General features: G+C 37.6%; 2 protein-coding genes across 3 annotated transcripts in view; one reads left to right on the top strand and one right to left on the bottom strand.

Moving 5' to 3' along the window:
- The window catches only part of Rh5 (Rhodopsin 5), a 233643-nt gene that overhangs the window by 92012 nt on the left and 127593 nt on the right, over positions 1-14038 (bottom strand). The gene's annotated exons all lie outside the window — the stretch shown is intronic.
- Positions 1-14038, top strand: part of LOC145966940 (uncharacterized) — a 119399-nt gene that overhangs the window by 100288 nt on the left and 5073 nt on the right. For both annotated transcript variants that reach the window (XM_083091390.1, XM_083091389.1), the window contains 2 exons: positions 7677-7789; positions 8018-8091. In XM_083091390.1, coding sequence (XP_082947516.1) covers positions 7677-7789; positions 8018-8091 — 187 coding nt within the window. The remainder of the gene's footprint in view (positions 1-7676; positions 7790-8017; positions 8092-14038) is intronic.

Genomic DNA, 14038 nt, shown 5'->3' with positions numbered 1-14038 from the left:
TATTTCTTGAAAAGTACTTTCCGCAGCATCGGAAGGGGAAGATACCGCAAAGTAGAAGCATCGCTCGTAAACCGAATCTTGTACCGAATCGTTTCGGCCAAAGTAACACGGATAAAAATAAAGTAGATACGTACGCGCGCGCACATGACAGGGAGAAAATGGAATATGACGATCGATATCGTATTATTGTATCTTTGTCGGTTGAAAGCGTTTGCAACAGCGACTCGCTGCCGCACGGGTGACCAAGCTTCGTACAAAATCCGTAGAACATATATGTATAGCGTTAAAGCTTGGAAATAGCACCAGCGACGTGGCCCGGTGAAGCGGTCACGCGTCGAGGTCGGATGGTGTTGCATCGGATAGTATTGGCGAGACCCGGAGAGCGTGAAAAGCGAGGGAGGAAAGGGAAGAGCGAGCGGCGGGCAAGCTGATTTCACAGTAAGCCGACTGAGAGAGAGTTGGGCCGTCGCGGCGACGTAGCTCGATTTCATCGCGCAAGCAACGGCGACGCTTGATGAGCCAAAGCTCTAATTAACGGCCGGCGAAACGGATCCCTCGTACAGTAACATCGACCACCACTGAACACCGCTGTTCAGCGCCTTCCAATGCGCGTCGTATACCGGCGTCGCACGGTGATTTTACTCCCGCTTTCCATCTCTCGCTTCCAGCCAGTCAACTCCGAACTTCTGTTTATAACCTCGCGGCGAGCATCGCGAATCGAATTGAAGCGAATCGGAAGCGTAAAGGGACGAAGGCCCGAAGGGACGGGACGGGAAAAAGGCCACGACTCTCTAATTAATCCAGAGCGTACAATAAGAAGGGGCCAATTTGCGTTTGGAAGAAGAGCGACCGGAGCGAGAACGAAGATTCGCACGAGAGTTCCCCGCTTAATTGTTATCTCCTGCTTGCCGCACGATAATCCCAGATGAATTCAGAAAAGAGCGGGCTTTATTCTTATCCCATCCGTTCACTTTGCTCGTGTTTTTAAATCTAGCACGTCTAGCACCGTCTGTCGTTCGTCGATGTCTGTTTTTCGCGCACTGAGAACAGACACGTTCGATAAATCGACGAGAGAGAAAGAGAGAGAGGGAAAGTTTTATTCGGCGCGGGGAATTTTTATTTCTCTCGTTTCACGTTATTATTACAAAGTTTCCATTCTCTCGTCACGAATAATTCAATCCTCCTATCGCTCGAGGCCGCCGGAGCTTCTATCGCATGCATATTGATGTATCGTTATCGGTGCTGCCGAGGGAAGAAAACGCGGACATACTCTTGGCTCGGAGCGAGAATAAGAAAGAAATTCGCTAAAATCACCAGGAGGGAATGCCGAATATCTTGGCTCCGGTTTTTGACCGGAGCAGACTCGTAATTATTTTCATTCTACGGAGAATAATAGGAACAATTAGATACGCTAGAAAGAGATGCTATAGATCCAAGTTCCAAAGAGAATATTAATCTTATCTCGAGCAGAGAAGGCAAAGGATTACGACAATCGTAACTTACGCAGGATAAAAAATTACTAACAATTTCTTTTCTGTTTGCAATCTTGGATAAACTTAAATATACATGTAAAGTAAGTAGACCGGATTATAATTGGATTGTGTTTTTCGCAAGATTTTCTTCAAATGTTGTAATACCGAAAATATGAAATTGCGAGTATTCAATTTGTGAAACATAAGAAGGGCTACTTCTTTTACACGAAAGACTATTCACTGGCTGTGATGAGCAGAGACGGAACGTAGAAAGTGTCGATAAACTCGGGGCTTACGTTGAGAATAGGCAAATGGCGTAGCGTAAAATGCTAGTGCTTTCCGGTGAAGCTTTAAAGAGTCAAAGATTACGCCAATATAACGAGCGATGCTTCTTTAAAGCTTCTTTACAGTGGATCGCATGCGGCGGCGCCAAAACTTTCTCTCTTATCTTTTGGATTCCGGCCTTCCTTTTCCGCGGAAACATACCCCCACCTCTTTTACCCCGTTTTCCCTTCGAGAAAACTTTGCTACGTTCCCAACGACGTCCATTAGAAGTTGCGCGAGTTTAGTATAGCACTTAACAAGTAATATTGTTTCGGAAATGTTCGTGTCGCGAGACTCGAAAAACCTGTTAACGCGAGTCAAGTAATCTTGCGAAGGGAAAAAGTTCGATCACTCGCCAACTTCGGAAATATGTCGCGGATGAGCAGCATATAATGGAAGAATCATTGTCGTTATAAAGTGACGAAAAGATCGTAGAACCGATCAAATTGGTTTCTGCGTTGAAAGATCCGTTACCTTTTCCTTCCTTCTCGGGCGTACTCGTGAATTCTTTTTTCTGTTTTAATTTTACGTTTGCAATCGACAGATAAAACTTTACATTTATTCATTTTTAATTTCGCATGTGGCTCTATTCAATTTTTAATATTTTAACCTCTTTAAAAGAACATTGGTATACATATGCGTACATTAAATTTTAGTGCATAAAATTCTTTCAGGAATAATTAAATACACAATGACCATATATGATACATTATTTTTTCCAGAGGTTTTAAGTACTCTTCAATTTTTTTTCTGTTTTGTTTAATAATTGTGTACATATTTTGGTAAAAAAATATAATCGAAAAAAATGATAAAAAAATTTTTTCCAATTTCAGTAAATTCGTCTCCAAAGAGCTTAAATTAAATATCGCTGTTAACAATTATTAACAAGTCGTTATTCAGTTTCATGATTTATTTATCTTCAAATAATTGTACATATATATATATATATATATATATATATATATATATATATTTATATGTGTGTGAATTTTATCAAATAAGTATTAATTTTTTAATAAGTATGAACTAAAAGGAAAAAACATATCGTATCTCTGAAAATTAAATAAAAAATAACTTTAAAATTGCATATATTCTAGTTTTTTTATTATTATCCTAATCACACACAAAAAGATAAAGTCAGTGTGACGCGTCATAATCATTCGCGAGAAAAAGCGAGGGCAGCTGATTTCCAGATCGCTAACCTCGTAATAGTCATGCGTCTTTCAACCCTTTATCGTCAAGTCGTCGTATAAAAGCAGCGAAAATGGCACCACTCAAGGATCGCCATATACCGGTTGAACGAGTATTTTTATGATTTATGTTGCTGTAAAAGCAAATGCTATTGTGACTCGTAACATCATTGCGCACCACAATGAATATTATATGTTCGCGATCGTTTGCGTCTGCGAGGATAATAGATCAAGGATTACTGTGCCGAGTAAATATTATTAGCCGGTGCATAAAAGCTAGCTTCTATTCGAACGTCCATTTTAGACGAAATGTATTCCGCAATAATTAATTGTCGTATATTAGTTAGTTTTTACGATAATTTTGGTTTTTATCTAAATGAAAATATGCGCTGTATATTTGTTTACAATTATAGAAAGCTATTATAAGTTATCATTAGAGCTTATTTTTCAATCGAAAATCATGAATTATTGATCAGAGATACGCTAGAGGTTTCGATAAATAAGCTAATAAGAGAAGGAAAAGGTAACTCGCGCAAAAGATTGTGTTATTTTTTATAGGATAAAGCTCGTTTGTATTTCGATGGAAATACAAGGAGAAAAATCTAAATTATAGGATTGAAGAAAATTGTTGGCGTTATATACATATACAGGGTGTCCTAGACCACCCGTACACCCCTTTTCTTTCAAAAACTAAGCATTTTAGAGAAAAACGTTTTCGACAAAAATTGTATGGTTTTGAGGGGAACATAAGATGGTGTCATTGGTTTGACCTTGGATGGCATCGTTAAGGTGAGGTCAAGAACACCTTTAATTTCTTAAATGGAACCATCTATTTTTTATTGCATATTCTTATAGCTTATGTCGAGAGCTTTCCAAAACACTATAATAAAGTATTTTTTCATCAAGTACTTTTCGAGTTATAAGGCTTGAATAATTTCTTAATTTTACATAAACCATAAAATATCTAGTAAAATATTCATTTTTCGATTATCTTACCTTAGTACTTTTATGTACAAAATAATGAGAGGAATCAATTGGTGTAAAGAAAACACAAAATTGTTTCGAAAAAAAAAAATGTAATTTGCAATTAACAATTACATTTTTTTTTTCGAAACAATTTTGTGTTTTCTTTACACCAATTGATTCCTCTCATTATTTTGTACATAAAAGTACTAAGGTAAGATAATCGAAAAATGAATATTTTACTAGATATTTTATGGTTTATGTAAAATTAAGAAATTATTTCAAGCCTTATAACTCGAAAAGTACTTCATGAAAAAATACTTTATTATAGTGTTTTGGAAAGCTCTCGACATAAGCTATAAGAATATGCAATAAAAAATAGGTGGTTCCGTTTAAGAAATTAAAGGTGTCCTTGACCTCACCTTAACGATGCCATCCAAGGTCAAACCAATGACACCATTTTATGTTCCCCTCAAAACCATACAATTTTTGTCGAAAACGTTTTTCTCTAAAATGCTTAGTTTTTGAAAGAAAAGGGGTGTACGGGTGGTCTAGGACACCCTGTATATACATATATAATTGTAGAAAAAGAAATGATGGCAGTTGCGAATCGCAGTGGATGCAATTAACAGACTCAACAACATTCGAGTAATTTAAAAATGATTTAATTTCTCCGCCTTTAAATTTTCTTATCTCTTTTCGTTGTTGCTTTTTATCGAGCACACGTTAAGACAAACTGCCGGACGACAATTGTTCAAAGATAAATATATAAGTGCGCCGTAGATATGCCAGGAGAGATGATAAAATTGCATCGTATTTTTGCACAAAGTGGAATATATGCAGCCAAATGTACAGAGTAGCGTATCAAGAACAAGTGTGCTTTCGCTGTACAAAGGGACATATGGTGCTCGGCAACAAAAATCAGAGACGAGGAAGCATTGTAGAATTCATAAGCAATGCAGAAAATACGGCGCGTTAAAATTTATTGATAATATGCCGAAACAATATCAGGCCGTTGAAATATTTCGACGTAATGGCCGCTGGATCTTTGTCATTCTTGAAATACCGACATTCCTTTTGTACATTATCAGCATTCTTGCCTCGAGACGCGCTTATCCATCCGAGGCGAGGCTCGACTTATCCTCGGCAACATTCAAACGAAACCCAAACTCGTCCCTTTCACCCCATTTGCGTAATCGTGCCGCGGCAATCGCGCGATTTCGTTACCTTAATTACGAAATTCTGCACTTCAAACGAGCGTCGACGTCGAAACTTCCGACAAAGTTTCGTCTGTCAACTTTCGCACGTTCCGCACCGTTGCCCGTCTTGCTCAACGCGCATATACGCACAGGCGGTGCCAAAGTTTTTCGCTCGTGATAAAAATATTTAAGAGTCTGTCCTGTGTGCACAGTCGCATAAAGTTCGACTCGCACGTGCACACGCGAAAATACAAGGTGGTTTATTAATAGGGAGTGACGAAGTCGAGCCTCGATTTTCGAAGATAAACGGGAGGACACATAAAGTCCTACGGAGTAAAATTGGTAGAATGAGAGGGAAAGGACGACGCGGAATAAGCGAGCAGGATTGTGTCGTCGTTGCGGCAAAAAAATGGAAATTTCAGTCGCATAAAGTACGACATACGGTATAAAGAACTTGAAAGACTTGAATTACAAAGCGATGTCCGTATATCTGGCTGGTTGCATAAAGTCAAGACACGAATACGACGAATCTGACAAACGCGTTTGAAGAAATGTTGGAAAGTATCATTAATACATTTCACCACGTTATCTTTTACCGTAATAAATATTAATCATAAAAAGATGCCTTCGCGCTAACTACGTACGTTTCTTTGAACGATATCATTCTGATATTAATAAAGTATAAGGATAAAAAGGATAAAGGACGTTTCCACGATGAATTAATATTGCAATTTTTGCCACTCAAAATAATTCATGAATTACAAAATTATACGCAGCATTTGATTGATTTATTTATTAATTGAATGATACATAATTTTAATATTACAAATAAATGTGTTGAAAGATACAAAACAAGAGATTTAATCAAAAATAATAAGTACTAAGCACATATTTGTAGAAAATTTAATAGTAATAAAACAGGAGAGTGAGAGAGATATATATAGAGAGAGAGAAAGAGGGGAAAAGTAAATAATCATATGATAAAATTAAAATTTATTAAAATAAATAAGGTTTCCTTTTATATAATATACAGGGTGTTAGAAAAGTCTGGAAACGGTCAAATATCTCGAAAATGAAACGTTTCTGAGAAAAATGTTTCGAACCAAAGTTGTAGGATTTTAAAAGATCTATTTATTGGCGCTATGAGTTTAACCTTGGGTGGCGTCGCCAAGGTCAGAGCAAGGTCACCTAGAATTTTTTAAATGGGACCCCCTATTTTTTATTACTTATTCTTGTAGCTTATCTCGAGAGCTTTCCAAAACACTATAATAAAATATTTCTTCATTGAGTACTTTTCGAGTTATGAGGCTTGAAATAATTTCTCAATTTTATATAAACCATAATCAATCAATCAGTAATCAATTGGTGTAAAGAAAAAACATAGTTGTTTTTAAGAAAAAATGTAATTTGCAATTAACAATTCCATATTTTTTCTTAAAAACAACTGTATGTTTTCTTTCACATCTCTAGCATTTATGTAAAATTTATTCTCATATATAGAAAAATTTTGCAATAGTTTTTAATCGTTCTATATTTTTCACGTTTATATTTTTTAATAGCTGTACTTTCTAACGACAAATAATTGTTATAAAAACACATTTACTGAGTTAATGACTATAATACATTTACTATATGATTGCAATCTTATATATAATAATGAGGACTTTATCCGCGATACCGGCTGTTGTTTGCCAACACAACTGTTTACATTTAATTCCATTTCAACACGATATCCCGTAATCAAGTTCGCGATAATCTCGAAGCTGTCGCACCAATATTAACTTCGTCTCTAAACGATATTTGTTCGCTGTATCACGTTGCACAATGCACACCCGGTAGAATCAGTGAAATCACGTCGAAGCAACGTGCGGGTGCATTATCGAGGCCTGCGGCATCGCATTTACGCTTCCTATTTCCTCTTCGATGTCTTTGCGTACTCCGAGACGATGCAGCGATGCATTCTACGCATCCCTTCTTCTTCCCTCGCATCTTGGCTTTGCGATACTACGTCTATGATTTATTAGATGCATAATTACCTCATACGTATCCTTGCGTCATATGCTCTTGCGATTTATGTCGTCCTTCTTATGCAAGGTTCTTAGTCCCAAGAGAATCTCGATTAATTAACACGGATTAGAAACTGAAATAATAATGTCTCCTAAAAGCGAATATAATTCGCAGATAACTGTTCTTTTATAGACTATTATATGCACTAATATATATAACTAATAATATTTTTACACTTTCTTAATAATTTATCAATCTCTTAAAATTAGACAATCTTCCAAGTTAATTAATTACGTAAAATTAGGACTAATCTAAAGTAATTTTGAGTGAGATAATAAAGATTTATTTATAGCACGACACCGGTCTATTCATATTCGAAGCTTATAATAGCAATCGATGATTCCATGTTTGGAACTTATTCATTCTTTCCCGATGCTCGAAATCGGAAAGTTACTTTCAATGCAATTGGATTTGGTCGCCGCAAGGGAAAACGTTACTGCAATGAACGATGTTTTTTCCAGGTGAAATCCGATTCGGAAATGGTGTTCGAGCAACACGGACTGTACTCAACGATATCGAGTCTGCTGCTCGAGCTAGAGCCGGGTCATCTCGCAAGCGACAAGATAAACGTCAGGTAATATCGGTTTTTACAACGTGTAGTATATTTCCGTCGTTCGACGGAGCTGTTGCTTATGGCACCTCGGCACATACCCCATAAATATACATCGCGCTTGCTCGCGAGCAGGAGTTCGTTTTACGCGAGTTTCGCGCGATGGAGCACGATAATTTACCCTTTTGTCTGACCGGCCTAGAAAAACTATCGCGCTCTGACCCCGAAGCATGATCGAATGTCTTGTTGCAGGTGCGAAGCGACGGTGCGATCGAGTCACGACATCAACAACCCGTTCATCGACACGCGCAACACCGAGGTCTTCGGTAAGTTTACATGACGCCACGTACAATGATATATAACCGGTGTATAAATCGGGGCTGAAGCACATAAAAATAACGTTTGGTTGATGTATATATATAATCTTCATTTTTTAGACGATACACAATAATATTAGAAACAGAACTCTATGTACAATATACTGTGTGAACATAGAAAGTGCAGAGAAATAAGAGATTATAATAAAAAATCTATAAAATCAATAATTGCATTTAAATGTCCTGTTTCTATATGTATCATTTTATTAGATGGGAATGCATATCAGAGATGCGTGTCAAATACGTGCAATAAGATGTGGAATTTAATCTACGATGCACTTTTTAACTATGTATGTAATTTTAAATAGCAGTGTCTCGATCTCGAGAATAAATCATAGGTTCAAGAGGAAATTAAATCATTTTTGCACATATGCATAGATATTTATTTTTTAAATTACCATGGATACATATAGTTAAATAATAATAAACAGATGGTAGATCTGAAAATAAAAAGTCAGTGAGAATAAAATTCAATTACACATACACAAACCTTCTTATATCTATAGTTTTACATTTATACAACTCGGTTACAAATACGATTCTGTCTCGAATTTTATAGATCATGTAAAATTAGAATCACACACACTAGCCATACTTGGAATCGAATGTTTGTATTCGCTATAGTGAGTTCCAATTATCGATATTCTGTTCGTTTCTTTTAAAGCAACTCCACTCGAGGGAATTTATACGCTTTATTATTTCCTGGCATGCGAAATTAGCGTGGGACCTGGCGAGGTCCGGCCAGCTCGTGGAGAGAGCAAGGGTTGCGGAGAAATTAAGACAATAATTTACAACCGTTACCACCTGCTCTCGCGCAACACGGGCTGCCCGATCGCACCTGCAGCTACTTTAATCTTTTCTCGTCGCGTCTCTTCGGACTCGCTCGCAACCGCGCGTCGTTCATTATCGCGTTTAACTTAAATTAACCCCATTTTTCCCTTGAATCTTCCTGCTTTGTCGTCCTTCCTTCGCTTTCCGTCTCTCCTCACCTTCGAAGCCGTGTTATAAGGCAATCGATACATACGGAGCATACACGCAATAAGGGCGAAATTACGGCGATGCGGAAACGCTTCGTTTCCCTTGCACGAGATATCGTCGAGAGAGAAAATCGGAACGGCGAATTCGAAGAGGTGGAGGAGGGAGGGAGGGAAGAGGGGGAGGATACGTGATTCATCAAATCGTATACAGTGGTGTGTCTCGTATGTACTCGCGTTTCCGGCAACGCCCGGCGTGCAACGCGGTTAAATATTTATCAACTAATCCCTCGCGTCACGCAATTCGAGTTACAATAAGAAATTCACGATACGCGCGTGGCGTTACAACGCGCGCATATGTTTTGCGTGGGTGTGCGTGTGCGTGCGCGTGCGTGTAGAACATGCGGCGACATATATATATGTATGTGTATCACGAGAGTTTCACCGCAACATTTTTCGACTCGCTCGATAGACCATAAATCGACTTTTCGTAAACGAGCGCACTCGTTTACACGCGGTGCGATGACAATATTTCGTGGTGATGTAAGCACGCTATTTTTCGTGGGAACGCGCAGACATTCGCTGCTGACCGGTCGTTGAAATCGCAATGGCAGCAGCCGAGCAAGAGGGAGAAAGAGATGCACGCGCGGTGCACTCTCCGCCTGGAGCATCGCGCTTCGATTCGGGTCAATTTTGCCAGAATGAGCCGCCACAGCCGATCAGCCAGTGATTCACACCATTTTGAACGCGCGTATCTCTCTTTTATTAGGGTCACAAAAGTAATCAACGATTTACCGCATTTGTACACGATCGTACATGCCGGTGAAAAATACGTCGAAAAATACGCAACCAGTGAAACACCTGCGGCCGACACGTTTCTCGTATGTAATTTAGAGAGTGTTATTACATGTCGCGCGCTCCATACTCTTGCTAGTTACAGTCGCCGAGTTGTCGGCATTAAAATGTCGGAAACGATTATAGACGACGCAAAGCGAGCGGTGTGTTAAAAATTAAAAAAAGAAAGAGATAATCGATAATTCGCCACTTTGCGACGCGATTAACCGAATGAAAGAAAAACATATGTTGTCGAGAAATTCTTTCGGTTGGAGAGTTATTTCGCGCGTGTGCGTCGCGCGAGTGATTGACGGAAATGAAATTTCTTTCAATTGTATAACAATCGCATTTCGCGATCGGCGGATAAACATTTTCGCGATTCGACAACGACGAGCGATTTTTGAGAATGCGTCACGAGGCCGCAACGATTCATGCATTACGAATGCGTAACGAGAATAATCAAATGCGCGTTAGCCGCGTGTTCTGTCGCGTCACGCCGCGCAATACAAATCCCGCGAGCAAGCGGGTGGGCGGGCGGAGGGAATTACAATGCATATAATACGCGGCATTTGACTAGCTCCGCCGTATAACTACGCCATTGTAAATCGACAAACATTTCGGCGCATACAAACGTGGCTCGCGTTATCGGAATGTTTTGTGCAGTAACCGCGGCGGCGCCTCGCGTCTAGAAATATTTCAAACGTAAGTCGAGCCAATTCGCGTACATTGTTTAATCATCTCGAGGCGCCTCGGGTAAAATTTCAATGCCGCGAAAAGCCCCGATTTATTCATTTTGTGCCAAAATGAGAGATTAACGTTGAACGATTAGCGTATAATGAGTTTTCGCGAACAAGAAGACAACAAGAGGATATATTTCCCTTTTTTAATCTATAAATAATTCCTGAATTTATTTGAATAATAGCATCGGATGATAACTACACAACATTTGTCATGATCGGTCGCTATTTATCATAATTATGCATTCAAGAATTATCGAGCATACTCATTGTAATGATGAACGAAACGCGACGAAGAGTCGCATGCTTTTATGGTCGTTAAATATCCCGTCGAACGGCACTCGGCCTAATTAGATAAGTGGGCCTCTCCGAATATCGACCGTTGCACGAGACACGGGGATAAAAGGGTAAAAGAAATAAACGCGAAAGGGTAACGGACACGCGGTGGAGAACCTCCTCCCGCGAGAAAGGGAGAAAGAAAGAGGCAGGCAAAAGGAAGAGGGAAGGAGATAACGTCTGTCGGTGAAGTCAGATCGAACGGCACGGACAGGCAGAGAGGACAGGTAAAAAGAGGCAAGGCAAACCGGAAAAGACGCCGAACGACTCGAAGAAATTGCTCTTAACGATCTTCGATTTTCTCATTAGGCGGAATCGTTCTTGGAAGCGCTCTACGCGACGGTCGCTACGCCTCCTGCATTTATCGCCGAGGTAGCTACCTTATAGCTCGAACCTCCAACCAACTATCAGTTTTCTTTCTATCAACGGGACCCACCCCTATCGTCTCCCTGTGTCGCTCCTCTCGTCCTCGCTCTCTCTCTCGTCCTGGTTTCCCTCCACGCGACTTTTCGAATTATTCCCCCTTTTTTCCTCCCTCGTTCCTTTAACCTAGTCGCTATTTAACTCGGTCACGGCGTCGTCAATCTCGCCAAAGTGTCCGACTTGGCCAGCTTTAATTCATTTTATCTGAACAAAATGAGTTAACTCTTAAAAAATGTCACTTTAAAATATTCTCGTAATGTTTTGTTGTATATTTTGTTAATTACGTAATTATGTTTGTGCTATAGAATAAAATATCGTGTTATACATATATTCATTATACGCTACACGAATATATCTGTAGCGTTACTAATTTACTAATTTAATACTTTAATAATGAAAATAATGAATTGAATTAGATATTTTTTAAAAATTGTAATTATTATAATATATTAAGTTGCCATTATAAAATGAAACGTTAAACCGGCAATTAACATATAATTATTGAATATCAATTTTGCGTTTGCAATCCTATCTAAAAAAAATGGAGAACATAAAGCAAAATATAATAATATAAGTAACAAAATTGAAAAACGGGATAAAATTTTAGCGCTAGAATATGAATACACCTAGATTTTATCACATACTTTTTTTCGCAAAAATCACAGAAGAGAAATAATAGAAGAGCGATGACACGTTCGAGATAGGTAGTAGCGACCCTCGATCATATACTTCAATGCGTAACTTTTGTATGAAAAGCGGAAAGACTATACGCGTAACTTTATTCTTTTCACAAATAATATCGAAACGCAGCGAGAATGAACCGACAATAGCTCCGGCTGGGTTATGTTATATCGACGATATTGTATTTCTCTTTATATTTCCGGAATGAGCTGAATGCCGTTCCCTTCGAAGCGTGAATAGAAATACCGCACATATTCGTTGGCTTGTTCTCGACGAAAAAAAATAGAATATGAAATAACACTCTGAAAAAACTGTATCGAGTAGTTAGATGATTTTCAGTAATTCAACAGGACTCTCGAGTTATATCATATGAATGACTGGTATTGTCTGCCTGTTTACCTTGCCTGAATAGGGATTACATTGTTTTGCTTTTTCACACGATGTGACAGCCAAGTTGTCACAAGTCTGTGATATTCTTCTTATTTTCTAACGGAAGAAGTAGCGAATTCTCGTTGGGCTTTATTGCGGGTCAATCTTTCACCAAAGAGAAAAACAATCGGATTGTTTTATAAAATTTTTATTATAATAAAATATTAACGCAACTGAAAGAGACTGAAAGAGACTCTATTCTGGTTTATTATAATTTCCTTCAATGAATTAATGTACCAGGTATGTAATATTTTACATGTACATACATGTACATACGCGTGAGTGGGATACATTTCTATGGAAAAAATATTTTTTTGCGTGACGCATTTTATGGCACTCACTGTAATTCATCATACGTACACATGTAACATATTGATTTTTCATTCAATGACCACATTTTTCTTTGTTAGATTTTTACGTGTTACACGTATTTTAATACAGAGTCGGATAAGGACAAAACTAACAACAAATTAAAGAAGCTATCGGCATTGAAAATGCGCAGTAGTGCAAGAATAAGGATCATGTTTGTGAAGTCGTTTCATCTTGTTACAAGATGTGTCCAAAAGTTACACGTTACAGTTAAACTACGGCATCTCTAAAGGAAATGAGCTTATCGAGTTGTCTCAAAGCACTCGTGCGCCATGGAAGTAACGATCTCGATTCAGACTATCTTCTATCTGGAGAAAAATTTATAATTTAAAAGCTATAATTATTATTGCAGATCCTGCAAATAAATTATACACGTACAAGCTTACACAGATCTCTAAACTACTACATTATATTTATACTCCGCATTTTTTATTAAATATTCTATATATCCTTATAATGAGCTTTATATTTTTTTCCGATTATTATGTTTTTTAATTTTACTAAGAAAAATTTACTTAATTTACGATTTGGCAGATAGACGGATTTATTTTTGCAAATCACATACATACACGAAATAGATTAATAAATGTACAATTTTTTATAGAAAAAAAATTACACATGCACTTACATACAAAATTCTTATTCATATTTTTTCACGTATGTACTTTATTCATATCATTTCGTACCGATGTGACAACAGAGGATTTGCGACGAATAATGTTCTTTTTTTATTCTATTATAATTTTTATCTGCGACTGTCTGTAACTGGAATAATTAAATGTCTCTCATACAATTGATATTACATTGTCATTCAAGTTAAAATTAGAATCTTTTCTCCACTAGATGGAAATTCAATTGTCATTAAATCGGACACGAAAATATTATTTTAAAAAAAACTTTATAAAAGCAAAGTAATAAGGCTTGTAATCATTAATTTGTAAATGATAAAAATATATCATTTATATACTAGAAATTTTTTTAATAAGCTTTAAATAAATTGAATAAATTGTGTTTTTCCATTTTAATTGTGAAACTGCTACTGTGTGTGACAGTCTATCAAAGACAAACGGAAGAAAAATATCAATCTCTAAGCTTTTCATTCCATCATGTTTC

This window comes from Camponotus vicinus, unplaced genomic scaffold, assembly GCF_025532165.1.
Source record: "Camponotus vicinus isolate PSW18456_S1 unplaced genomic scaffold, iyCamVici1.0 SCAF_2, whole genome shotgun sequence".
In the NCBI taxonomy this organism is placed as follows: Eukaryota; Metazoa; Arthropoda; class Insecta; order Hymenoptera; family Formicidae; genus Camponotus; species Camponotus vicinus.
This window is presented reverse-complemented; position numbering and strand designations above follow the sequence as displayed.